The sequence below is a fragment of the Callorhinus ursinus genome, unplaced genomic scaffold (genome assembly GCF_003265705.2).
Source record: "Callorhinus ursinus isolate GAN/ISIS: 27379988/994484 unplaced genomic scaffold, GSC_fseal_2.0 scaffold3, whole genome shotgun sequence".
Classification (NCBI taxonomy): Eukaryota; Metazoa; Chordata; class Mammalia; order Carnivora; family Otariidae; genus Callorhinus; species Callorhinus ursinus.
Window position 1 is genome coordinate 28,599,273 of NW_027397065.1, and position 25,372 is coordinate 28,624,644.

The following is a 25,372-nucleotide window of genomic DNA, read 5'->3' on the forward strand; positions in this document are numbered from 1 at the left end:
TTTGGTCACTAGTTCATTGGCTGTCTGTCGCTTCCTACCAGAATTTAAGTTTTAGAAGAGCAAGGACTTCATGGTCTTGTTTTCTGCTGAATCTCTGGTACTAGAACCGTGCCTGGCATGCGCTAGGCATCCTGGAGAAACTGAGAATAGATGCCGATGGCCGGTTATATGATTTCCTCTCTTTGGGTGTTGCCTCCCTCATCTGTAAAGGGGGGGGGGGATTGAAAATGCCTGTTTTACAGGATTGATTTTAGGAATTAATGATATAATGGATGCCATGCCAGGGACGTGATAGGCTTGCGATAAATATCATTCACTCCTCTCTCTGTTTTCAGCTCCCACTCTACCTGCCTGTCTTCCTCCCCACCCTGAGGCCTCTGGACAGCAGGAATGTTGATAAATATTTAATCACACTGTCAGGTACCCCACACAGAGTTACAAAGACCCATCTGGATTTTCAAAAACCCAGGCAGGCCTGGGTTCACCAGGATCCACATGATCCTCTTAAGAGAATGCCTTCTGCTCCAGCTGCACCGGGCGGGGATTTTCTCCCAACCCTTCCCCACATTCTCCCACCCTTCCCTCCCCCAAGCTTCAACAACCATTCTCCTTAGTACATTCTTAGGAAGAGAAAAGGGATGAGAGGAAGGGAGAGGCCCATTTTCCTGGAGGAGAAAAAACAGAAAGGTGGAGAGGTCCTGGAGAACTCACAGGATTAGGGCCTGGCCAGAGAGAGGCCCAGGGGCCTGGGCTCTGCCATCCTGTGCCCTAAAGGGGAGAGGGGGAGAAGGTGGGCAGCAGTGTGACACAGGGTAAAGAATCCATTGTGCTGGAAGGTGGCAGCCCAGTGACCATGCTGCCTTCTTCTGGAGACAGTACATAGAGAGAGAGACAAAGAAAGATGTAGCACACGTTAACACCTGGTGAGTCTAGGTGAAGAATATTCGGGTATTCATTATATTAATATTGCAACTTTTCTGAAGATTTTATTCAATGTAGTATGCTTACAACTTTTCTCTAGGTTTGAAGTTAAAAAAGTTGGATGCAAAAAGAAATAGCGACAGAGAAGCTAGTGGCCCACTCAGTAACCACTCTCCCCTTCTCATACTTTGATTCCGGGAAGTCATATGCCCAGCTAGATGACCACACTTTTCCAGCCTCCCTACAGCGAGGCCTAGCTGTAGTTGTTAGCTTCTGAAAACTCCATGTGAGAGACAGACAACTGGCAGGTGCTCTTTTACCCTCCTTCCTCTCCTCCTGCTTTCTGCATAGATATGATGGCTGGAGCTCTGGCAGCCATCTTGGACCATGAGATGACCTTGAAGGTAGAATTCATGTACTAAAAATGGTGGAGCAGGAAGGTAGGAATCTAGGTTCCTGATGAATGTGAAGTTATCAAACCAACTGTGGCCTGCCTACCACTGGACTTCTTTAAGTGAAAGAATAAAAGCCTGCTTTGCCTAAGCTTCTGTATTAGCAGCCAAACGAACTTCCTGCCTGATTCAGAATGGAACCTGTCTTCTGCTCCCTTCACACTCTGGACTTTTCCACCTGCCGAATCTTCTGCCGAGAATGCTCACCATTGCTTGTAAGGTCCTTCTCATCTTTCAAAACCCAGCCTGAATGTCACTTTCTCCTAGAGGCTTTCTGGAGGTGCCCCTTCCCTCCTGGGTTCCCATAGTCCCTGCGCTCCTGTTAATGTCCCTGACGGCCCACTTGCTGTGAATCCGAGGACTCCTCGCTCCTCATCACCTTGGCCGCTCTGTAGCATTTAACCAGCTATTCTCTAATCCCTTTGGTTTCCCTGCTACCACTCTCGCCAGCTTCTCCTCTTCCCCGTGCTGCTCCTTCTCAGTCTTTTAGCCAAGTCCTCTGCCCTTGGCCACACATGAAGTTTGCAGTGCTCAGGATTCTGTTCTGGACCCTCTCCTTGCCACTCTCCACGTTCTCCTGGTCAATTGCATCCTCCCCATGGCTCTAGCCACCACCTCCATGCTGATGACTCCAAATCCAGTGGGGTACTGGGCTGCCTTAGACCAGCTCATGAGAGCAATTATTACAGTTTCAGGAGTTTGTGAGCCAGGTCTTGAAGTCATTATTAAAAATTAAATTATATAGTTTTTTTTAACCTTCAAGAGGAAGACAGACACTTGGGAGTACGATTCAGGAAACTTTCTTCCCAAAGGTTCTGGACCTACCTCAATAGCTTTTGCTGCTTGTTCTTCTGTTTCAAATTCCACAAAGGCAAATCCCTTTGGATCTCCAGTAGATTTATAATGTGGTATGCTTATATAAACAACGTTGCCACATTTCTCAAATACTCTTTTAATCCAGTTGTGATTAACATTTTTGGGAAGTAATTCCTACAATAAATTAGAAGCAATATTCAATATAAGTACTTTCCCAAGGTCAATAAATTTTTACTTGTAATATAAAAAATTAAATTATATAAACTTATGGTTATATAAATTATGTTTAAAACAGATAATAAATACTCAAAACATAGCTTCCTAATTATTTTACTATTATCCATGCTCTTAAGATTGTTCTTACCTATTTTATCTGTATGGTGAAAATACTGTAAGAGGCCATACTATGGCTCATCTCTTCCCAGTTCTCTGCTCTGTGACATCACATTGACAGTGAAATCAATCACAGAGAGAGAATTTACACCACAGATGTGGGCAAACTCTACAAATCAAGGTATATCCCTGCTTTAGAAAGCCACATGTTAAAGATTTCCAAGTACACCATGGCCCAAACCTACACCTGAAGCCAGCCCTGAGGGACCCCCTGAGCTCCAGGCTCAGATATCCTATCTGCTGGACACCTCCTCCAGTTTGTCTATCAGGCACCACACAATCGGCCCCAGTTAGGCCTCAAACAAGCTCTCCATCAACCCCCCCATCTCAGAAGCTGCCCCATCTCCTCAATGTCTGTTTCTTTTTTTTTTTTTTTTTGAGATTTTATTTATTTATTTGACAGCGAGACAGAGTGAGCACAAGCAGGGGGAACAGCAGGCAGAGGGAGAGGGAGAAGCAGGCTCCCCGCTGAGCGGGAGCCCCATGCGGGTCTTGATCCCAGGACCCTGGGATCATGACCTGAGCCAAAGGAAGACGCTTAACTGACTGAGCCACCCAGGCGCCCCCACAATGTCTGTTTCATTTTGCAACAGCATCTCTCACCTGCTGTCCAAGCCAGAAACCTGGGACTCTTCCCCCAACTCATCCCTCTGTCTCTTCCCCAACACCTAATAAGTTACCTCCTAAACAACACCCAGCTGTCCCTCCAGTCCTGTTCCAGCCTCACTGCAGCTTCCCTAGTTCGGGCTCCATCATCGCTCCACTGGATTCTGCCCCAGCTTTCTCGTGATCTTGCTGTGTCCCACATCCTCCCACTGTTCACCTCCATGTGGCCCCACAAAATGCAGATCTCATTTCGGTCTCCCTGGTGCTAAAAATCCTTCAGTGGTTTCCCAGTTCCTACGGTAGAAATACAGACACCCTTCGTGTGGTCTTTCTTCCTCCTCTCCCTCCTGCTTGCTTCTTCATCATCTATTTTGACATTCTGGGGTTTTTTTTTGTTTTTTGGGGTTTTCAAAAAGATTTTATTTATTTATTTGACAGAGAGAGTGAGAGAGCACAAGCAGGGGGAACAGTAGAGGGAGACGGAGAGGGAGAAGCAGGCTTCCCGCTGAGCAGGGAGCCCAAAGCGGGGCTCAATCCCTGGACCCTGGGATCATGACCTGAGCTGAAGGCAGACCCTTAACCATCTGAGCCACCCAGGTGCCCCCGACATTCTGGGGTTCTTAGTCAAGAGTCACAAAAATCGCTTCTGGCTAATTTAAGCAGATAAGGATTTTATTTTCCAATACTGGGCAGCTCAGAAACTCTCCAGGAAGGCCAGAGAGTCCCCCTTGAAGACAACGCATCCTGGATTAATGCTCCAAATCACACTGCCAACAGACCCTAGAAGACTTCCTGATGCTACAGCTGGGCATGGACAATGCGGCTTGCCCTGTTGGTGCTGGATGCTCCTAGAAGCAGTGTCACTGCCGCTTGTGGTCCCTGGTAGGAGCTGCTACCACCAACACCACCTGTCCTCACCAGAGCCGACTGCCCTCCTTCCCTGCTTCTTCAGGTTCCAAGTCTGGGGCTGGGGTGTCTGGGGCTGAAGTCACATGTCTGGGCTTCAGGGAAGGCTAGGAAAACACTGTCAGCTCCTAGAGGGGGAGGTGGGCCCTGCCTCAGAAGGTGGGAGATCCCCCGAACATAAGAAGGGGACAGTTCCAATGCCAAGAGGTCAAAAATAATGACAGACGTCCCCCATGCTACTTTTTAAATTATACAAGTAAAATACTATTCAAAGTAAAACAACCAAACAGCCTAAGCAGGAAGGTGATAAAATATAAAAACTTCTCTCCCTGAGTGCTCTCAGCCCCATTTGCCAGGGGCAACTACTGTGAACAGTCTTTTGGAAATCCTTGCTGGTGTGATCTTTGTATATCTAGGATGTAAGTATGTATATATTCGTGTATAAGGGGTCTTATGTAACTATGTGTGTCTGTGTATCAAAACTGACTAGTTCCCCACATTATAGTTTAGCACCTCTCTCTCTCACTTCACACCATTTCTTGATACACTCCCATGTCAGTGGACATGGGTCCTGCTCATCCTTTCACTGGATGGATGCCCCACGATTAACTAGCCAGCCCCTTACAGATGGATATTTGCATTATTTTCAGTGCTGCAGTGAGCATCCTTGCACAAATGGTTTTGTGCCCTTGTGTGAGTAGATCCAAGGAATGAATTCCTGGAAGGGCAACCGTCGGCTCAAAAGGAGCATGCATTTATGTTTTAGGTAAACATTGGCAGACTGCCTTCCAAAAAGCATGCACCAATTTGCAACTCTACCAATGGCCTATGAACACTTTTTCCCCAGCCCCTTGCACAGTCTGGCTACCTCCTCACCGCATCACCTGTCATTTACACACCCTGCATTTCCAGCCACAGTGCCTTTGCCCCTGTTATACCCATAGCTTAAAATACCGTTCCAGCCTGTCTTCCAGGTAAAAGCTTACCTCTCCTATGAGACCTAGCACAGATGTCACCTCCCGTGTAGGCTTCCCTGATTCCCCTAAGCTGCCAAAGTCCCCTTCCTCTGGGACCCCATAATTTCTTGGGCATAATTCTGTCATAGCTCCAATTGAGGGCCTATGCGTGCCTGGCATTCTATGGCCACTTGACAACCCCCACCATAACCACACACAGAAAAAGTGGTCTTGTCTACATCCTCATCCACTCCTGGCTCTCCAGCTGCACTTCCTTTTACTTGTTCCTAAGCACAGTCCTGTCTCAGGGCCTTTGCACTTGCAGTTCCCTCTCTATAGATCTTGCCCATATTGGCCTGGGTGCCTCTCTGGGGTCTCTGCTTCCACCGGCCTCCTCACACAGGCCTTCCCTGGGCACTCTGTCTCAAGCACCTTCCTCTAGTCATTCTGTTACATCACCATGCCATTATCTTCATAACACTCGTCACAAGCTGAAACAACCTTGTTAGGTTTAAGTGTTGACACGTTTGTTTTCTGTCCTGTGTCCCATTTCTGCACACACACAAACACATCATTGTAAACTCCCCACGGGCAGGGACCTTGGTTTCCTTTTCCACTGTCTCCAGCCTCAAACCTGCCTGGCACCTGTCCGAACGCTCAATCAACATCTGTTGAGCGAATCATCCGTTATTTTACAGAAAAAGAAACTGGCATTCAGAAAGGAAGGCTGAGTAGCCCAAGGTCCCACAGTTAATAAAAAACACAGCTGAGATTCGAACCCATTTGAACCCCAAAGCCAACTGCAGGTAGTATTTCTTCCCTACTCTTGCCGCTCCTGCATTGTCTCCCCCACCCGATTAGGCTCTTGGGGCTGGACGCGAGTCTGACGCCCAGGGGTCCCCAGCGGCGCGTCGGGGGCCAGCCCCGGGAGGCTAGTGGGCTCCACGGAGATGTCACCCTCCCCGCCCCCTGTCAGTCAGGCTGAGGGGGCGGTGCGGCAGCCAGAGGGGGCGCTGAGCTCAGAGCTGCCGCAGCGCCCGAGCGGAAGCCGGAGCCCGAGCCGGAGCGTGCGAGCGAGAGAGCGAGCGAGCCCGGCGCAAGGCGCGATCCGTGGCTGGCGACGCACCGAAGGCCCGGGCACCGCTGCGCCCCGGCTCAGGGCCCGTGCCCCGCCTGCTGTCAACCGACCTGCGCGCCTGGCGAGGTCCCGATTCCCCATTCGCCCCGAGCCCACCCCAGCCCGGCCTAGCCGAGCACCTGCGTCCGCCCGCCGCAGCCGCAGCCGCTGCTCCATCCCCAGCCCGGGCCCAGCTTCCAGGTGAGGCGGCCGCGCTCCTGACGCCGGGGTCGGAGAAGGGGCTGGGGAGGGAGAGGGGACTGGGCGGGATGGGGAAGCGGCTGGGAGCCGAGACTGGGACCCCGGGGGAGAACGGAGAGGGGGCTCCGGTAGGTGCGTGCCAGTGTGCGCCCTGGGGTGTTTGTGTGACCGCTGCTCTGTGTGTGCAGCCGGCTGGGGGGCCGTGCGGACGTGCGCCCGCGTCCGTGTGTTCGTGTGTGTCAGGGTGTCCGTGCGCGTTTGAACGTCTGCGTGTCCTGCATGTGCACGTGAGCGTATCGGCGGAGAATGTTTGTGTGTATGGTCGTGTGACTCTGTCGTGTGTACAGGCAGGCCCCAGGGCTGAGCGCCGAGCCCAGCACCCCGGTTCCAAGGGGCTGCAGGTTGCAGGGCCCCGGATAACCGAGGCAGTGGCTCCTCCCGCGTCCCCGGGTTTCAAGGACGCCGGGACTCGTAGCGGCCCTGTGGCCTCACGCTGGGGAGGGGGTAAGACGGGAGGGGGCTCCTGGCCCGGAACGGCGCCGGGGTCTCAGGAAGGAGAGGAGGGGGTAACCCGCGTCCCAGGGGAAGGGCTGGGGTGAGGGTGCGGGGCAAGCGCACCCGTGCCCGTGTGTTCGCCCTCCCCAGGCCGCCAGGATGGACGTGTTCATGAAGGGCCTGTCCATGGCCAAGGAGGGCGTCGTGGCCGCCGCGGAGAAAACCAAGCAGGGGGTCACCGAGGCCGCGGAGAAGACCAAGGAGGGCGTCCTCTACGTCGGTGGGCAAGGGGCAAGGCTTCCGGGGCTATGCAGGGTTCAGGTGTCCGTCGAGGGAGTGGGGCCAGGGTCCTTGCCGGGAGGGAGTTGTCAGCGGAGGGGTCTGAGCGGGAGAATATGAGTCAGCAGATGGGGCGGGGTCAGCAGGGGTCACTGGGGACACAGCCAGCTGAAGGAAGCCTGGGTCAGTGATGAGACCCTGGGGAGGGGAGAATGGGGGGAAGAGTTGGTGAGAGGGTGTACAGCTGAAAGGCCAGGGACCAATGCATGGGTCAAAGCAGATAGGCTTTTTCTTATTCTTCACATGATTACTACTTACCTGGTGTTGAGCCCTTACTCGCTGCCAGGTACCAATGCCCTAACATCCATTACTTCACTTCGTGCCCCTCACCCATTCCACAGACCAAGAAAAGTGGGGTTCCCAGAGGTTTAACTACCGCGCTCAAGGTCACACAGCTACTGAGACCTGAAGCTGGAGTTGGAGCCAAGCTTTATGGGCTCCCGAGCCCCTGTCCTGGCGGGTGCTGCCTCCTGTGTTATTGGGGCTGCCCCTTAGCCCTCCCCTCCTGCTGCGTCCACCTCAGGGCTGCTCTCAGGGTCTTCCTGCCTCCCAATGCCTGTGGCTCCATCATTGCCTCTGGGTCCCTCCTCCTTGCGGCTTCCCGCTGTGTGAGGAGCAAGGCCGAGTGATTGAAATCTCTCACCCTAAGTGTGAGAGGAGAGGGAGCCCGCTGGGTCATTTGCATAAGGGGATGGAAGGCCCCAAACTGAGAGTTACTGAATTTCTGTGGTGATTCTGGGCTCACTGGTGTGTAGTAGGCGGAATTATCATTTGTGTGGGTGGAAGAGGGCTGGTTAATTTGCCTGGGGTTGTGGCAGATTAGGGATTGTGGCAATTTGAAAAATATGTATTGACTTCTTACTACGTGCTAGTAGGTGCCGACTCTCCTGATAGGGATGCAGAGCATTCCAATAGTGGAATTTGACATCAAGTGGCTGGGATGGGGACCATTGCCGTAAGGTAATCAAAGAGGATAGCATTTGAGCTGAACCCCAAAGAATAAGGAGCTGGGTGGAGGAGAGGAGTTGGAGGAAGCAGAAATGACTGAAGGAGACAGGGCTGGAGAGCAGAGGGCAGGAAGCTGTGGTGGGGGATGAGATCAGAAAAATGGGCAAGAGGCAGCTCATGAGGGGGCCCTTGCTGGCCAGGGCAAAGGATCATTACAACCTGCCATGAACGATTGTAAGCTAGGGACTGACATGATCTGACTTCAGTACAGAAAGGTTCCTCGGGTCTCTGGGGAGAGACCAAATGCAGGGAGGCCTGCTGGGAGGTAGTATAGGCAGCCGATGAGGGTGGCTGGAACTAGTTCACAGGTGATGGACATAAGGTGGAGGCTTGAACCCACACCTGCCAGGCCCCAGCTCTGGCCTCCCTCCTCCCTCCCCTGACCCAGCCCTTTCACCCCTATGTATTCCTGGCACCTGCCACAGTCTCCCTGCCAACAGACTTGAAGCACCCCCTTACCCTTAGTTTGGCACCTCCTGTTCCTCGCCCTGCCCAGGAACCGCCAGTGGCCTCCGGTTCCTACACATTAAAGTCTCAGCTTCCTGTAGCCTGTAACTCAACGCCGTTCACGGTCCTGCCTCAGTCCGTGTTTCCATCTCTCCAGGTGCACAGACAGCGTTGCTGTGTGCTGTGCAGGCCCAGAAAGAACACCTCTCTGTGCCCTGTCTGCGTGGTTTCCTGTGCCTGAGATACCCTCCCCAGCCTCCTCTCTGCATATCCACCTGCTCCGCCATTGTCAAGGCCCAGGCAGTGCCCCTCCCCTACCATGTACCCCTTGGAGGCTGGAAGTCCTCTCCCCACTATTTGAGGTCCAGGGTGCCAAATCTGCTCTTCTCTTACCCCCATCTGATGGTGAGCCATTGGCCCAGGACGTGGCACAGAGCAGGTGCCAACAAATGTCTGTAGGAGGAATGACGGGGTGCCATGCAGCGCGCACACACACCCCTCCCCCCAGCTGTCTCCGTCTGGCTGGCCATAGCCGGGAGATTCCTGCCTTCCCATGCTGTCCTCTCCTACCACCAGCCTCAGCCCACCCAGACACCCATTTACCAATTTCGAGGTCTATCAGCTGTTGTCTGCATTGCCACATCCTCAGAATAGGAGACTCCTCACTTCCCTGAAGGCTCCTGCCCCCCACCTCTGATCAGGCCATTTTGCCTTTCCCAGCAGCTAGGAGAAGACCCAGCCAGTCCCATGGGTGTCAGGCACCCTCAGACCCATCATATACCTGAGACACTCCTCACTTTGACTGGAAGGAGGAACTCACATCCCAGTTAGAAGAGTCTTTAGAAGAAATGGAGTGGGGGCTGGCAGGTGTGAGTGCCCATAGGTGGGATGTGGGCAGTCAGGAATCAAGGGCTCCAGAGGAACTTTTCTAAATACATACCACACCCCTCACCCCCTGCTCCACCCCCACTCCACCCTCACCTGCTTACCCTGGGCTGAGAGGTAAAGGAAATGTGCTTTGCACAGTGCTGGCTCCCAGGCAGCATCCCCCAGAGGGTGCAGGTATCATTTCAGGTGGAGGAGGGGCAGACAGTGGGGGAGAACTCAAAGTCCTCCGGAAGTAGGTGTGGAGGGCTCAGTGCAGTGATGAGGAGGGGCACCCATGGGATTTGGGGGCCCAAGGAGGCAGTGATGGGACCACGATGCCCACTGCCGACTGGGTCCCTCTGCCCACTCCATAACCACCATGCTCACCAGAGGCTCTGTTCCCTCAGCTCAGAATCCTGATGTGTGCTCCTTTTTGTCCCTGCAGGAAGCAAGACTCGAGAAGGGGTGGTACAAGGAGTGGCCTCAGGTAACAGCCCAGCCCCGGCCCAGCCCCCTTCCCTCACCTTAGGCCTGGGATCCGGCTGGGATCTGGAGGGTGGGGGATGGCGGTGGAAGAGGGCACCCCCAGGGATTCCTGAGAGTATGCTCTGTGAGGGGAGGCCAGCTGGGACACTGTGTGAGGGGGAAAGATGAATCTCTGTCCGCTTCACCTTGGCCCCCAACCCCCTTCCCCAATCCTCTGCCTGCTCCAGTGGCTGAAAAAACCAAGGAGCAGGCGTCCCATCTGGGAGGAGCCGTGTTCTCCGGGGCTGGGAACATTGCAGCAGCCACGGGCCTGGTGAAGAAGGAGGAATTCCCCACTGATCTGAAGGTGAGCTCTCCTCTCACCACGCACACACATGCGCGTACACACACACACACACACACACACACACACACACACGCGCGCGCGCGCGCGCGCGCGCGCGGGCCAGGGACGCCCATACACGTGCCACCAGGCTCCTCCTCCCCTAGCCAGCCTGAGGCACGCTTGCCTCACTTTCTGCAGGGCTCTGTTAGACTCAGCTCAAAATGAGTTCAGGGGGTGTGTAGGGCTGTGGTGCTCCCTGTGACAGTGACCCAGGTCTGGCCGTATGCATGTATCCTGCTTGTGAGCGTGACCTGGGCCACTATGGGCCACGTCTGCGTGTCACGGATTGTTCGTTCTTTCTTGTCGTTCAACAAGTATCCGTGCCAGAGAGGAATTATTCTAGGAGTTGCCGTGGTGAATAAGTTCCTATGTTCATGGAGCTGATGCTAGAAGACAGACAACCAATGAATGAGATGGTTTCAGACAGGGATAAGTGCTATGAAGAAAAGACAAAGGTGATACGATAGACAGTCAAGGGGTAAGGGGACTACTTTCGTTGGGAGGGCTTCTCTGATGAGGTGACATTTGAGCTGACACCCAAGGGATGAGGCAAGCCTTGTGAGCATTGTATTTCAGGCAGTAGGAACAGCATGGACAAAGGCCCTGAGGCGGGCATGAGCGAGTGTGGGCCACGGGGGAGGGCTGAGTTGTGCATCGCATATTTGTGCAGCCGTGTTCCCCCAGGGGAGCAGTGGTGGCTACCCCCAGGTTCATGAAGGCAGATACCTTCATTAGGACACACTACAGCATAAGAGCTGTGAACTCCGAAAGGCCACAGAGTTGGACTTGAGTCCCACCTCCACTACGCCCTGACTCCGTGACCCTGGGCAGAGTCCATCACATCTCTGAGCCTGCTTCTTTGCCTGTAAGACAGAAGATGAACACAAGAGAGCTCTTACACAGATTAGATATATATATATATCAGAGGTTCTCAAAACTTATGTGTGCGTCAGAATCATCAGGAGGCCAGGTTAAAATATAGACTGTCAGCGCCCTCCCTAGAATTTCTGATTCAGTAGGTCTGAGGTGGGACCGGAGAGTTTGCATTTCCAAACAGGTACCTGGGTGGTGCTGATGCTGCGGGCCCAGGGACCACCCTTCACGGCAGGCCTTTACACAATTGATCCTTTCCCCTTTTGCAAGTCTGGGACTTAACTCGGAAGTTCTGGCTCAAGTCCTGCGTATGCATTTTACCAGCTGTGTGACTTCCCATTTATTATCATTGTTCCAGGGATCCCTCCCGTTCATTGATCTCTTGTACGGGGAGGCAGTGCTCTAGACTCTCAGTACATGGAGTACCTCACTGAATCTTTACACTCTCTGGGAAGAAGGTGCTACAACTTGCTCAGAGAGGTGAAGTGACTTGCCTGCCTCTCTAAGAAGGTGCTTGGGAGGATAAGCTCAGGTTCATGTCAGTGGAGTTGCTGGGAGCCAACACAGGGCCAGGCCCCGTGCTGGGAGCTGGGGTGCAGAGAAAGCCAGATCTGAGCCTGAGCTGTCAGCCTCAAGGGACCTTTGCACAGAACCATTCCTCTCAGGCCTCCTCCCTCCTACCACCACTTCTGACACCCCAAGCCTCGTCTCTCGAGGGAGCTCAGGATCACAGACTTACTATTTAAACAGCAGCCCTTTGGGGCTACCAGGCCTGGGGAACCCGTGCAAGCCCAGGGTGCACATTTCTAAGTGTCCCTACCTCCCAGCCTGCTCCCGTGCATTATCATGGGACCCTCCCTGTCCTCCTACAGAGCAGACAGCACCATGGCATTTCCCATCTGAGGCAGCTGAGTTCAGAGGTCAAGTGACTGACCTGAGCTAGTGAGTGGCCAGGCTGAAATGTTTTTTAAGTCAACTTTTTATTGAAGTGCAATATACATACAGAAAGCACATAGCCCCATGACATTTTCACAGAGCGAACCCCCCACGTAACCAGCACTCTCTTCAAGACACAGAACATCAGCCCCTCAGAAGCTTGCCTTAGACCTCCTCCCAGGCCCTAAACCCCAGCTAAGATGAGGGTAAGGTGAGGGAGGGGTCTGGGACACAAAATTTGAGGGGAACACTCACTCTGGGGTTTCATTTGCATGGCCCTGGGAGTGGGGGCCTTCCTAACATTTGCACCCTGAGGGCCTTATTCACGCCACCGTGGTCCTGGCCCTGCCAGGGTCATTGCTTCTTGACTTCTCTCACCACAGATAAGTTGGATATTTTTTTTTAAAGATTTTATTTATTTATTTGAGAGAGAGAGATCAAGAGAGCACAAGCAGGGGGAGGGGCAGAGTGAGAAGGAGAAGCAGGGCTCCCGGCTGAGCAGGGAGCCTGATGCGGGACTCGATCCCAGGACTCTGGGATCATGACCTGAGCTGAAGGGAGACGCTTAACCGCCTGAGCCACCCAGGGGCCCCGAGTTGGGTATTTTTAACTCCATACACATGTTATCACAAAGTGCATGCTCTTCTGCACCTGGCTGCTTGCACTCAACAGTGCAGTATTCAACCATGCGTGGTATTCAACCATGCCATTCTCCTCTCGCTGTGCGCCATCCATCCCGTGAGGAGCCATACTGCACACCTCTGTTCCGCTGCTGCTGGACATGTGGGTTGCTGCCAAACAATGTGCTCAGGCTGGAATTTTTAATACTGGGTGACTTGGGGCAAACTAACATTTCCCCACCTCCTAGGCCTTGGTGTACCCATCACTGGGGGAAATGAGCCAGGTCAGGAGCTGTAAACTCACGTGCCCACAGGGCCCACCTGTGCTAGTAATGTGAAGGAACTGAGGCTGCCTGGAGGCGGTAAGGCAACTAGATGGCAGAGGTGGTCAGGCAGGCCTTCTCGGGGCCAACCCCTCAGGTTCCCAAGATTCTTAGTTCTGCCCAGTAGGGAGAGACAGTGGTTATATGTGGGAAGTGGGGAGTTTGTATACCCCCTACCTACAGATTCCCCCCGGGGGGTCTAGGAGTGTGGCAGCCCACATGTGGCCTTGTGAAGCCGTGCATGGACCCTGGGTGATTGTGTGTGCCCATATGCAGCCAGCTCTGTCTCGTGTTTGTGCACATACATGTGCTCACCTGCAGGTGGCTGGCCATGTGTCTGGCAGCCCCCCTATTTGTGTGCCTGCTGGTCTGCACCCGTCTGGGCAGCAGATGCAGGGGGGAGGGGAGAGTCTTAGCTCACACATCCAAGCAACACCATGAGCTGTTGCTTCCAGCTTATCTTAAAATAGCAACAGCTGAAGAAACCAGGCCACACAGGACCCTGAGGGAGGGATGGGTGGAAGGTGGCAGGGGAATGGCTCAGAGCTCCTGCCCAGCCCTGGCTCAGAGCTTCCATCCCCCTTCAGCCCAGAGGAACCTCCAGGGTTATCTCTGGGGTCCTGATGCCCAGCAGAACCTGACACAAGGCAGGTAGGGACAAATCGGTGATTGAGTGTAGTGTCTATCTCCCCATCCCATCCAGTCCAAATGATGGAAGTGCAGGGGGCTACCAGAAGCTGGGGAGAGGGGTATGAGAGAGCCCCACTTCCCCTCGCCACTCCCAGCTTCATGGTGATCTAGGGGGATTTCACCCCTCACACCTTCATTCCATTTCCAAGGCACTCCAAATAAACAATTTAATTAAAAATTCTGGTTGTACTGCCAACAAAGCCTAGCCTTCCCCCAATCAGCCAAAAGCTTCCCAGGGTAGGAATTTGGGGAGCATCCCCCAGCTGCCCTCATGGCCCTGTCCCTTCTCTGCCGGCAGCCAGAGGAAGTGGCCCAGGAAGCTGCTGAGGAGCCGCTGATCGAGCCCCTGATGGAGCCAGAAGGGGAGAGTTATGAGGAACCGCCCCAGGTGAGGGGTGGCAGGGCTGGGTGGGGCTTTGGGCATCCCAGAAGATTGCCACCATCCCCAGCTGGGGTGGGAGGTCCCTGATAGGTTAGAGTTGGGCCAGGGAACTCCACACCCCCCTTTTCTAGAATCCAGGCCCTAGGAGGTGGCAACAAGGAGGGAGGACAGATGAGGCCTAGCACTGGGTCCCAGGCACCCCTGCCTAGGAAAGTCCCAGCTGTCACCAACTTCCAGGTTCCTCCCTTGCCCAGGGAGAGGGGCATGCGCTGTTCCTCCTTGAGGGGGAGGAGTCTCGGGGCCAGAACCTGGCCACTTGGTCTCCAACCCCTTACTCTTTTGCTCTTCCCCACTCCACCCCCATCCCTCTGATGCAGGAGGAGTATCAGGAGTATGAGCCAGAGGCGTAAGGGCCCAGGACGGCCCCCCACCAGCAGCACAATCCCTTCCCTGTCCCCTGCCCTGACCCCCACAACCAGGGCTGTCCTTCTACTCCTTCGCCCCAAACACGAGATCTTCCTTTGCTCCGAGGCGCCCCCTTGGAGCCTGTGTTGGTGTCTGTCCATCTGTCTGTCCTACCCGCCCGCGTCCAACCCTGGGGCGTGGACAGGGCCGGGGCTGCGGCCGTGGCTGGTAGCCTCGCCGCACCTATGTTGCCTCCTCCCCACCCCATCCCGTCCAACGTCTGCGCGGATGTAGCATGTTCTATGTATTTTTAAATGAAGATCAGAAAGCGACGGCTCCCCCTACACACTCCCGACAGAGGCTCTCTGAGGGCCCCCCGGGCCAGCCCCAGAGCCTGCCACCCCACTCCCAGAACGACCCCAAGAATTTTTTTTTTTTAGCCAAAACCAGGAGCCAGGCTGTGCCATGCCCCCTCCCTCAGCCGGCCCAGTCCGAACGCGGGCGTCGTGTGTCGTGATTGTGGCATGGAGAGTCCCCTACCCCCCGTGTGAGCGTGTCCTGGGTGGGCGGGCCCGGGCGCCTCCCCACTCCGCGTGTCCACAAATAAAGCCAATCTGTCTGTAGCCGCCGCCGCACCGGCAAGGCAGGGTTGGGAGGTGGGAAGGGGCGGCCGACCAGCTTCCAGGTCCCAGACTACTACTCCACTCCGCTCTTTGGGGCCTGGCACCCTCAGCCCAGGTACAAGATTGACCACCTCGGACCTCAGTTTCTCCATCTCCTTTCCTCCCCCGCGGGATGACCGGGGGGAGAGGGTCTACCCAGGCTGGGAATTGCTGTTGGCTAGGAGGCGTGAAGGTGGCCTCGGGCGCCACCTGCTGGACTGTAAAGCTCCAGCTGGGGGTGCAAGGCCAAGGGAAGCCCCGCGCCGCCGGAGCGCAGGGTGGATGGGCTCACACACCTCTGCACACGTAGAGGAGGGCGCGGATGACAACGCACGCGCAGACGTGTGCGCGTACACTGGTCCTTGCGCGCCAGCCCGAGTGTACGCACGCTGGCAGGCGCGCACGTGCAGACGCGCGTGCACGCAAGCGGACCGGCACGTGCAGACACGCGCGCGCACTCAGTTACACGCGCGCCGCCGAGGAGCCCTCGGAAACCAGCAGCGCGGGCACCGAAAGACCCTGTTACGCGCAGGCAGAACGTTTACAGGCGCACAGCCCTGCCCACACCTGACCAACGCAGAAAGACTCATCCATCCAAGGGGAAGGGGAATGGGCAGTCGCCTCAGAAGGAGGCAGAGCTCGGGCAAACCGGCGCTCCACCCCCACCTCGGAAAGGCGCCCGAAGGTTTGCGGCCCCTGCTGAGGTGGGCGAGGGTCCGCAGAAAGCTGGGAAGCCGGCCAGGAGCCCTGAGCAGATAAGGATCGGCACTAGAGGGCCCCCAACACCGCCTAGGTGTGGGGAAGAAGGGGGCGGAGACGCCGCGGTGAGGCGCAAAGGCCCCGCCTCCCTCAAGGGGAAGGCGCTGTTCTGCTGGGTTTTGGAAGCGCCCCACGCCGAAGCTCCGCCCCCATCGGTGCGGCGCTCCGGCCTCCTTTGCCGCAGCGGCTCTCTAACCTGGCTTGTACAGAGGCCCCGCCCCCGCCCTTGCGGAAGCCCAGCTTTGCCTTGCCGCAGGAGCCCCCAGTTCGTCTGCGCAAGACGTCACCCCCTTTTCTCCCGGGTGCGACCTCCTTTCCGACTTTAGCGCTGTTTCGTCCTTCAGCCCCAGGGCCGGAAGGAGCTTGCTCTGTTTAATCAGCCCCCAGGTGTTAGCGCTTCGTCCTTCCCGGAGTCGTGGGGGGCAAGAGATGGTGCCAGGTCCGGATAGGCCTTGAACGCTGCGGGAGCCCGGTCCACTCAGGTCACCTTGGCCTGCAATGTGCGAGCCATTATTTCTGGAAGTAGGAGGCAGCTGGCAGACGTGTGTGTAGGGAGAACAAACCTGTGGGCTCAGATTCTCCGATTCAACGTGCAGGTGCCAGGATTTCAGATCCCTTTTGACTGATTTAAGGCACTATTTACAAACCCACTCTTCGCGGGATTGCAAAGTCGTGGCCCTCATGTTAAATTTGGCCTGTAGCGATGTTTAATGTGCTAGCACAAGGTTTAAATTTTTCTAATTTGATTCCAGTTAGCGACAGTCCCTCTCCCTCCCTATCCTGTTCGTCTCATCCACTTCACTCATTTTTATGAACTACCTGGCTGGTAAAGAATTTGATTTCGCCACCTCCCCTCCCACTACCAGCACCTGATTCACATTTTTAGGTGCCAAAACCAGGTTGACCATCTGGATTGTGAGGAGGTTTATTCCTCCTTCCTGGGTGCCAAGCCACGCACCTGGTTTTCTGCTCGGAAACTAATGTTTTCACCCGCCTGGGTCACTTTAAATGCATTCCAGGCCCAGGCCCAGACGCATCCAGGGAAGATGCCAGCCCTGTGTCACACGGCAGTCCTGACTCTGGGGACACGTGTGAGAAGACACAGCTCATGGGTTCCTCCCTTATGAAAGGATGGAGCCATTTCTCAAGTGCCCAGTAGGTCCCCAACATCCAACACTTGACTCCATTAATTTTATTTGAAACCGTCCTCAAGGGGTCCTTGTTATTCTAATACCCCAATTGATGGATGAGAGAATGGAGGCCAGAGGGGCAAAGTTACCTGCTCTAGGTCACATTGCTGGGAAGTGGCAAAGGCTACATTCAACCCCAACTCTGAGTCTGAAGCTCACCTCCTTTGGAATTTTCCCAAACTTGCTCTGAGAGAGACAAAAAACACCAACAATAGGGAAATGTGGAGGCAGCTGCAGAGCAGAAATCAGACACTCATGCAATTTCATGGGGACTGCAAGCGAGGAGGGGAGGGTTGAGCTGTGTGTGCACTTACCTATGTGATGCAGGTGTATCTGCGTCCACGCGTGTACATGGATGTTGCCCGAGTGTGTTGTGTGAGATTAGTCCTTCAACAATGCCTACACCATTCTTAGAAGTGAGGGGCTGCAGGGAACAGCCCTGACAGAGCTCACATCCCGTGGGTCAACAAAAACTTGGAACAAGATAATTCGGAGTTTTGTGACAAACATAAAACAGAGTGATGTGAGAGATGATGACAAGGAGGGTGGTGACCAGTATTAAATTGGGGTGGTCAGGTCAGACATCTGAGGAGGTGAGGTTGGACCTGAAACTTGAATGAAAGGGGGGTTAGCATGGGAAGATCTGGGGAGAGGAGCACTGCAGCTGAGGAAGGGGGGCCCACCTTTCTGTGTCTGTGTCACATGGCAGGTGGACCAGCAGCGAGGCTGAGCCCAGCCTGGCCTCCCCAGTCTGTGGGTCCAGCCGAATCTTCCCTTCCTCCACCTGTGCTCTTTCTTTCACCTGGATAGCTGCCCTCAACGCTGCCTATTGAAATCCTTTCCTTCTCTGATCTTTCCCTTGTTCTCCAACAAGAAGTAATTTCTCATCACCCCTATCCCGCTCAGCTGGGCACCCAAGACCCCACCCCCACCCCTGCACCGCACCCATGTCAGTCCTCGGAGGGCCTTTGCGGGCTGGCTCATCTGAAAATTGCCCTCTTCCCCTGATGAAGGGCTGAGGGCTGCCCTGGTGTTCCTCCCATTCGCCTGTCTCCCTCCCAGTCTCCCTACCCCCACCCCTAGTAATTTGGCTCCACAGCTTTCTCTGGAACTTTATTTTTGTTTTCTCCCTTCCCTATTTATAGCTCTCTCCCCTCTCCGAACCATCCCTGCATCCATCCCGTTGCCTAGAAACTGGCTCTGGGCTGAGGGTGGGGGAAGGCCAGGCCGAGCCCAGGCAGGGGGGAAGGAAGAGCTGTCACCCACTCCCCCTCTCAGTGCCTCCCCCAGGCTCCCAGAAGCCCACTCCGCCCTCTGCCCAGCATCCGTGTGTGTTTTTTTAAGAGATAAAACAAAATGTAAAAAACAGCATCTTTTGTGAAGTCCTTCACAGCCTCTAAAGGACATGATGCATGTGATTTCACTTGTGCCTCTCAATAGCCCACTCTGCCAGAGGCCTGGACCCATTTTTTCAGATGAGGAAACTGAGGCTTCAGGAAGCAAAGGCCCCACAGCTGAAGTCTTCTCAGTAGCAACTCCACAGCTTTGGTTTTGTTAGTGTCGGGATATTGGCATGAAACAATGAAAAAGAAGATTTAACAGTATAGAAAAATTCCATAATCTATGAGTTGCAGACGCTAAAGAGAAAAATTTTGTCATGATCCTGCTGCATACTAAGCAACCAATAATGGCTCTGCCATACCCTCCACAGTGCCCCTTCCATGCTGCTCCACCAGCACCCCCTTTTCTTTAGAGGGGGAGGGGCGGGGAGAGACTCTTAAGCAGGCTCCACACGCAGCGCAGCACCTGCTGTGGGGCTCGATCTCATAACCCTGAGATCATGACCTGAACCGAAATCAAGAGTCGGAGGCTTAACTTGACTGAGCCACCCAGGCACCCCTACCATGCCCCTTTTGATGCCCCAACCATGCCTTACCATGCCACACCCCAGTCCCCCTACCATGTTGCCACTATACCCCACCATGTCCAGCTGTAGCTCATCTCTGGCCCTAATCCAATCCACAAATTGGACCAGGAATCCTGAGCTTGGTTCCTGGCTCTGTCATTTCACCGACTGGGTGACCTTGGATAGTTCATGTAACCTCTCTGAGCTTCAGTTTGCTCAGCTCAAAAGTAAGGATACTAATTTTCACCCCATAGCACTGATAAGAGAATTAAATGAGATACTGATGAAAAGGTGTTTTGCAAACTGTAGAGTGCTGTAACATGTGAGTGATCAATTAGAATAGTAAATATTGTTACTGTTATTATCAGGACCAAGAGGTGGGGCAGGGCAACCAAAGTGGGCCTTGGGATCAGAGAGGGAGCCCATGACCTGTGTCTGGGAAGAAGGAGCTCCTTCTCTGGCAGAATGAAGGTCAAGGTTGGGGACTGCCTGAGAGCACCTGCAGACCACTGAGGAGCAGAGGACAGCTCAGAGACCCTCTTGTGCCTGATTCCTCTTTCTCAAGCACCCCTGTTCCCTGGCCCCATCCCATACTACCCCCTCTTCCTGTCCCCCCCCCCCCCGCCCAAGGCCCACCTCTGCCTTCAAAATAGGCTCTCTGGGCAGAATGGGGGAGAGGGCTGCCAAGGACTAGCTGGGTCATGATTCAGCCTGAGTCACCCATCCAAATCCCAGGGCCGCCCCCAGCTAGGCCAGGGCCTGCAGCTGCCAGTGGAAGGGGGGTGTAGAGAGGGAGGGAGGGGGCCTATGTGGGCAGCACACTGTGCTCATAGGTTTCTAGTCCAGGGGCTCTCATGAATATCAGGGCAGTGCTGTGAGGGCCTGGGAGTGATGCATATGAGGAGGTCGGGGTGGGGACGGTCACCCCATGGACATCAGTTATCTGGGCTGACTGAGGAGGCAGGGTTTTCGTGTGTGTGTGTGTGTGTGTGTGTGTGTGTGTGTGTGTATGCCTGCACATGCATGGGGTGTCACACGTACATGTGACTAAATGAAGAAGGGCTAATAGTGTGGGCAGGAGTTTTGCTCCCAGCTTTGTCACTTTCTAGCTGTGTGACCCTGGCAAGTTACTTAACCTCTCTGAATGTCTGTTTTCTCACTTAGGAAATGGGAAACATATTATCAATCTCAGATGGTTTTCCTTAAGTATTAAATGTAATAAGATGATGATTGTAAAACACCTAGGCAGCCAGTGAATGGTACACCACTACCACCACTGTCATCATCTAGGGTATAGTGGATTATACATTGCTGCATGAGAATGGATACATATCTGAGTGTTTGTATTCAGGTGAGTCTGTACAAGCCTCAGTGGGGCAGGGATCTGGATGAGTGTTTCTTGAAGAACTGGGTGAATGTGTATTGTGTGCATGTCTCTGAAGCAAAGATAAGAACTCTTCAGAAAGTGGGTTTAATGGCACTGTTTGCCTTATGATACCACCCCTTTCTCTCCCTGCCCCCCCCCACACACATCACACCTTCGGTAGAGGCCATGATTTGCTGCAATTCAGCCTAGACCAGGACCAGTGTTCAGGCAAAGGAGCTAAGAAACTGTGGACGCTGTTATATCAGGAGTCTCAGACTTTTCTCAAAAGCCTTTAACCTCAAGCAAAGCTGGAATGGGTGTGAAGAGGGAATGTGTTTGATGGAGTGGATGTGAACATGAGAGAGCACAAGATGTGTGTGTGCGTGCACACACGCGTGCACAGAGGGGTGGAATTGGGGGGCGGCTGCGTCTGCTCTGGTACAGTCTGCTCGTCTCCATGGCGCCTGTCACCACACACGCGTGCTTTTCAGAAAGTCACTGGGATGTTTATTCCACCCCCAGCCTGGGTGCCAGCCAAGGAGCTGCAGGCACTTGTTTATCTTCTGGTGCGTAAGAGTGTGTATGGCTTCCCAGCAGCAGGACAACCCGAGATACATGCGCGCACACACTCACACGGGTGTGGTGACCGTGTTAGTTATCACAGGGTGAGCCACAACCTGGGCCCGAGCAGATTTGCTCCACATGGGGACAGAGATGACCCCCCAGCAGCTCCAGGGAGACACACCACCAATTCAGCCACCCCCAAAGCGCCAGGAAAGTGTGAAAGCTAGTTGCCCAGGCTGTGGTCTTGTGCTCTGGCCCACCCCCAGAACTAATCACTGCATAGCGGTTGGTCAGGCCTAGGTCACTGCCCACCCCTAAAGCTGACAGGGAGGCCCATCCTACCCCACCACATGGACTGGAGTGGGAAGGTGGTTCCCCAAGGAAAATGGAGGTGCTGAGGTCAAAAAGGGTGCACAGGACTGGCCTTGCCAAAACCCTGGCGTCTAAAGATGGCAGCCACCACGGGCTCGGGAGTAAAAGTCCTTCGCAATTTTCGACTGTTGGAAGAACTGGAAGAAGGCCAGAAAGGAGTAGGAGATGGCACAGTTAGCTGGGGTCTAGAAGATGATGAAGACATGACACTTAAAAGATGGACAGGGATGATAATTGGGCCTCCAAGATTTATCAAGGGAGGTCTGACAGAAGACTTCAGATGGGGAGTCAGGAGGACTTCTGAGAAGAAGGTGCCGTTGAGCCAAAGAGCTGCAGGATGGACCCAGAACAGCAGCTGGTGTCGGGGCCCCAAGACAATTTATGAAAACCGAATATACAGCCTTAAAATAGAATGTGGACCTAAATACCCAGAAGCACCCCCCTTTGTAAGATTTGTAACAAAAATTAATATGAATGGAGTTAATAGTTCTAATGGAGTGGTGGACCCAAGAGCCATATCAGTGCTACCAAAATGGCAGAATTCATATAGCATCAAAGTTGTCCTGCAAAAGCTCCGGCACCTAATGATGTCTAAAGAAAACACGAAACTCCCTCAGCCGCCTGAAGGACAGTGTTACAGCAATTAATCAAAAAGAGAAACCACAGGCCCCCCCTCCCCCCCATTCGATTTAAGCAGTCATTTTCCACAGTAGTACATTTTCTAGATACATCTTGTAGACCTCAAAGTACTGGAAAGGAAGCTCCTCTTCAAAGGCAGTTTATCTTAAGATACTGTAAACGATACTAATTTTTTGTCCATTTGAAATATATAAGTTGTGCTATAACAAAAAAAAAAAAAAAAAAAAAAAAAAACAACCCTGGCGTCTACCGTGAGTGCTACACTATGCTTGGTGCTTGGTTTTATTTCTCCCTATATCCTCTTCAGGACTCTGAGAGCTGAGTTACATAGGATGAAGTTGAGACTCAGACAGACCTCAATCAAGGCCACACAGCTAGTTGCTGGCAAAGTCAGGATCTGAACCCACACTGCCTGCTTCCATGCCCTTTTGGAGCTCCCACTCTGCTTTAGCAAGTGTTTTGTTGTCTGGAAATTTTCATTTTTAAACATGTTTATATCAGTAAGTCCCCATGGAACAAAGGTGGTTGGAGAGTGTGACAAAGGGCACAGATGGAAAGAGGCCCTGACTGTGCCCATGTAGCAGACGGAACTGGAGCTCTGACCACATCCTTTCAGATGCCCTTATAATTTCTGTGCCCACCAGCAAGACTCCCAACAGGTGGTACCTGCATCCTTGTCAAAAATCTGCCCCTGGGCTTTAGAACCCGCTTTACCCGCATGAACTGTGGACCAGAAGTGCCTGGGAATTAACACATAGCTCCATGGGTTGGCCCTTCATCAGTGTCTGCCAGGTGCTGGGATATAAATACACCAGCTCACTTACCATCAGCCAGGGGAATTCTGAGGTGTACATTTACCCCATTTTCTAAAACTTCCTGCAGGGTTACACTTCACCCACCCACTGGGATAGCTGGCTTAATAACCATCTCTTATTGGATGCCTTCCCCTCCTGGGTCACCTTCCCACTCCCCTGCTGGTATCTCTGCACCTCCCAAATGAACCACATTCCCTCAATCTTCATCTCAGGATCTGTGAGCTGCCCCAAGGCTCTGGATCCCAACCTCTTCTTCCACCCTGAGCATCTGGGCCCAGGCATTGTGCTCTCCCTTCCTGGCATCTTCCCTTTCCCTCACTACTGGCCCCTCTCATCAGAATTTAAATGCCTCCAAATCTCCTCAATTTAACCTCCTATCCCACTGTAGAGCTTATGCTATTGCCTGTCTCCCTCCAAGCCCAAATTTGCTGAGAGAGTCATCTTCTTGCTCTCTTTACTTCTTTACTCCAATTTACTCATCAATTCCCCCGCCCCATGTCTGCCTTCCACCCCCACCACTCCACTCACTGTGCTTTCATCAAATTTCCATTACCTTCTTTGCAAAGTCCAGAAATCATCTCTCAGGCCATATCTTGTCATCCTGATGCAGTTGACCCTGCCTTCCTTCTGGAATATTCTCTTCCCTTGGCTTCTAAAGCATCATTCTCCTGAGTTTCTTCTGGTTTATCAGATTACTGTTTCTCATTCTTTTTTGCAGTCTTCTTTTCCCAGCTGGTACCTTAATGTTGGCATTCCTCAGGGGGGATGTAGGGCCCTTGTTTCACCTTATTTGGTCTATACTCATTCTTCATGTACTGACACCCCTCTCATGACTTCCATCACCAGAACCCTGGTTTGTCTCCAGCCTGGCCACTCAAGAGCTCAGTTTTAGACTCAGATGTCTCAGCATGGTGGCCCCACAAGCTCCTTCTTTCCCCAGGGCTCATCAGATGTACCTGTCCTCCAACCACTCAGCTCCCCAGGCAACAGAATTCTCTCTCCCCTCACAGGCACAACCACCCATGACCAAGACCTGTTGACTTTACCCCTAAATAGGTATCAAACCCCGCCCCTCTTCTCTATCCCAACAAACACTGCCATGTTTCGGGCATCATCATCTCTCACCTGGACAACTTCACGGCGTCCTCACTCATGCCCTGGTTCTACTCCTATCCACCCTGACTCTGCCCCCAGGGGGAGCTTTTTAGATCACAGGTTGGTTCTTGCCAACTGTCATGTCTTTTGAACCTCTCCAAGACTCGATGTCTTCATCCGTATCATGGGGCCAATAATGTTTACCTGGGAGGATTGTAGGGGGAATAAAATGAAACAATGAATGTAGAATAGGGTTTGTATACTGTGGAGGGATAGTGCTCTTGTGGGCAGTGAATGAGCAATTTTCAGGGCCTGAAGCGTTAGGAAGTATCCCTTGTGTTTGGTGTTGTCCATGGTGCTGAAAACTGGTCCGGCATCCTGAGGTTTTCTGCTTCCCTGGGATGCTGGCTGAAGACGTTGGTCCGATAGATTTTCTTCATTTACTACCTGGATTTATAAAAGATCACGGTGATTTATGGTTCACCATGTAAGTGGGAGGAATAGAAGCTAAGGGTTTAGCGTGAGGTTTCAGGAATTAGCTCCACTATTAACTAGTTGTGTTAATATCTGTTTCTAAGTTTTCTTATCTGAAAAATGGGGATATAATATATAAATATTAATTTGCTCCTAAGTGATTGGAAATTGAAATTTTATGACACCGTAACAAAAAGTTAGCACGGTTTCTACCCCTAAATAAACGTTACATTAACCTTAGTTGTTACCATTTTTAATAGGTGGCCTCCCTGTACAAGTAAGAAGGTTTTATCACCTCTCGGCAATTACAGAATTATTTGTTCTCCTCTGGGAGGTCAAAGAGGAAGGGACTATTTCTCTGCGAAGAAATGTCGAGGGGGGTGGTAGGCAAAAAGGCCTCATGTCCTCGGCAGTTCAGATTCAACTGGAAACCCCTGAACACCTACCTCATCCTTCCAAGACCACTGTGAGGTGATTAATGTTAGTCCCATTTTATAGACTGGGAAACTGAGTCTCAAAAATGGGGAAATGACTTGCTGAAGGATACCCAGAGGGAGGAGAACCGAGCTTTCATAGACCAGAGGGTGGGCGGGCACCCTGGCTAGGGAGGCCCGTAGCGAGGGACTCCAAGGAGCCTCGCTCCCACCCTACTCGTGTCCCCTCAACTCGCGGGAGCGTGGGCGGTGGCGAGACAAAGGGGCGGGGGCGGGGCGGGGTGCCGGGAGAGAAGGCCGGAAGTGGGGCCAAGGCGGAGGCGGGAAATTTCCGCGCAGGGGGAGCTCGGGGATCGCGCCGACCTGGGTCCCTATCCAGGCGCTGCGTGCCCTTGGACAAGGGGCTTTCCCTCTCTGAGTCCCAGTTTCCTCCTGGGTAAAACTAGTAGAGGGTGTTCGCGGGGCTGGATTG

At 53.3% G+C, this 25,372-nt stretch overlaps 1 protein-coding gene, 1 long non-coding RNA gene and 1 pseudogene across 2 annotated transcripts; 2 read left to right on the forward strand and 1 right to left on the reverse strand.

Annotated features, from left to right (window-relative positions):
* Positions 1-2,624, reverse strand: LOC112819876 (uncharacterized). The gene is made up of 3 exons (XR_003206987.2): positions 2,554-2,624; positions 2,199-2,363; positions 1-202 (listed from the first exon to the last, which is right to left on the reverse strand). It is a non-coding gene; the product is annotated as an uncharacterized lncRNA (long non-coding RNA).
* A 3,434-nt stretch (positions 2,625-6,058) lies between these two features.
* Positions 6,059-15,247, forward strand: SNCB (synuclein beta). The gene is made up of 6 exons (XM_025866610.2): positions 6,059-6,368; positions 7,014-7,143; positions 9,970-10,011; positions 10,238-10,356; positions 14,136-14,225; positions 14,597-15,247. The coding sequence occupies exons 2-6, from the start codon at positions 7,023-7,025 to the stop codon at positions 14,627-14,629; spliced, it is 405 nt and encodes a 134-aa protein (XP_025722395.1). The 5' UTR covers positions 6,059-6,368; positions 7,014-7,022; the 3' UTR covers positions 14,630-15,247.
* A 138-nt stretch (positions 15,248-15,385) lies between these two features.
* Positions 15,386-24,685, forward strand: LOC112820045 (ubiquitin-conjugating enzyme E2 variant 1 pseudogene; annotated as a pseudogene).
* Positions 24,686-25,372: the final 687 nt, after the last annotated feature.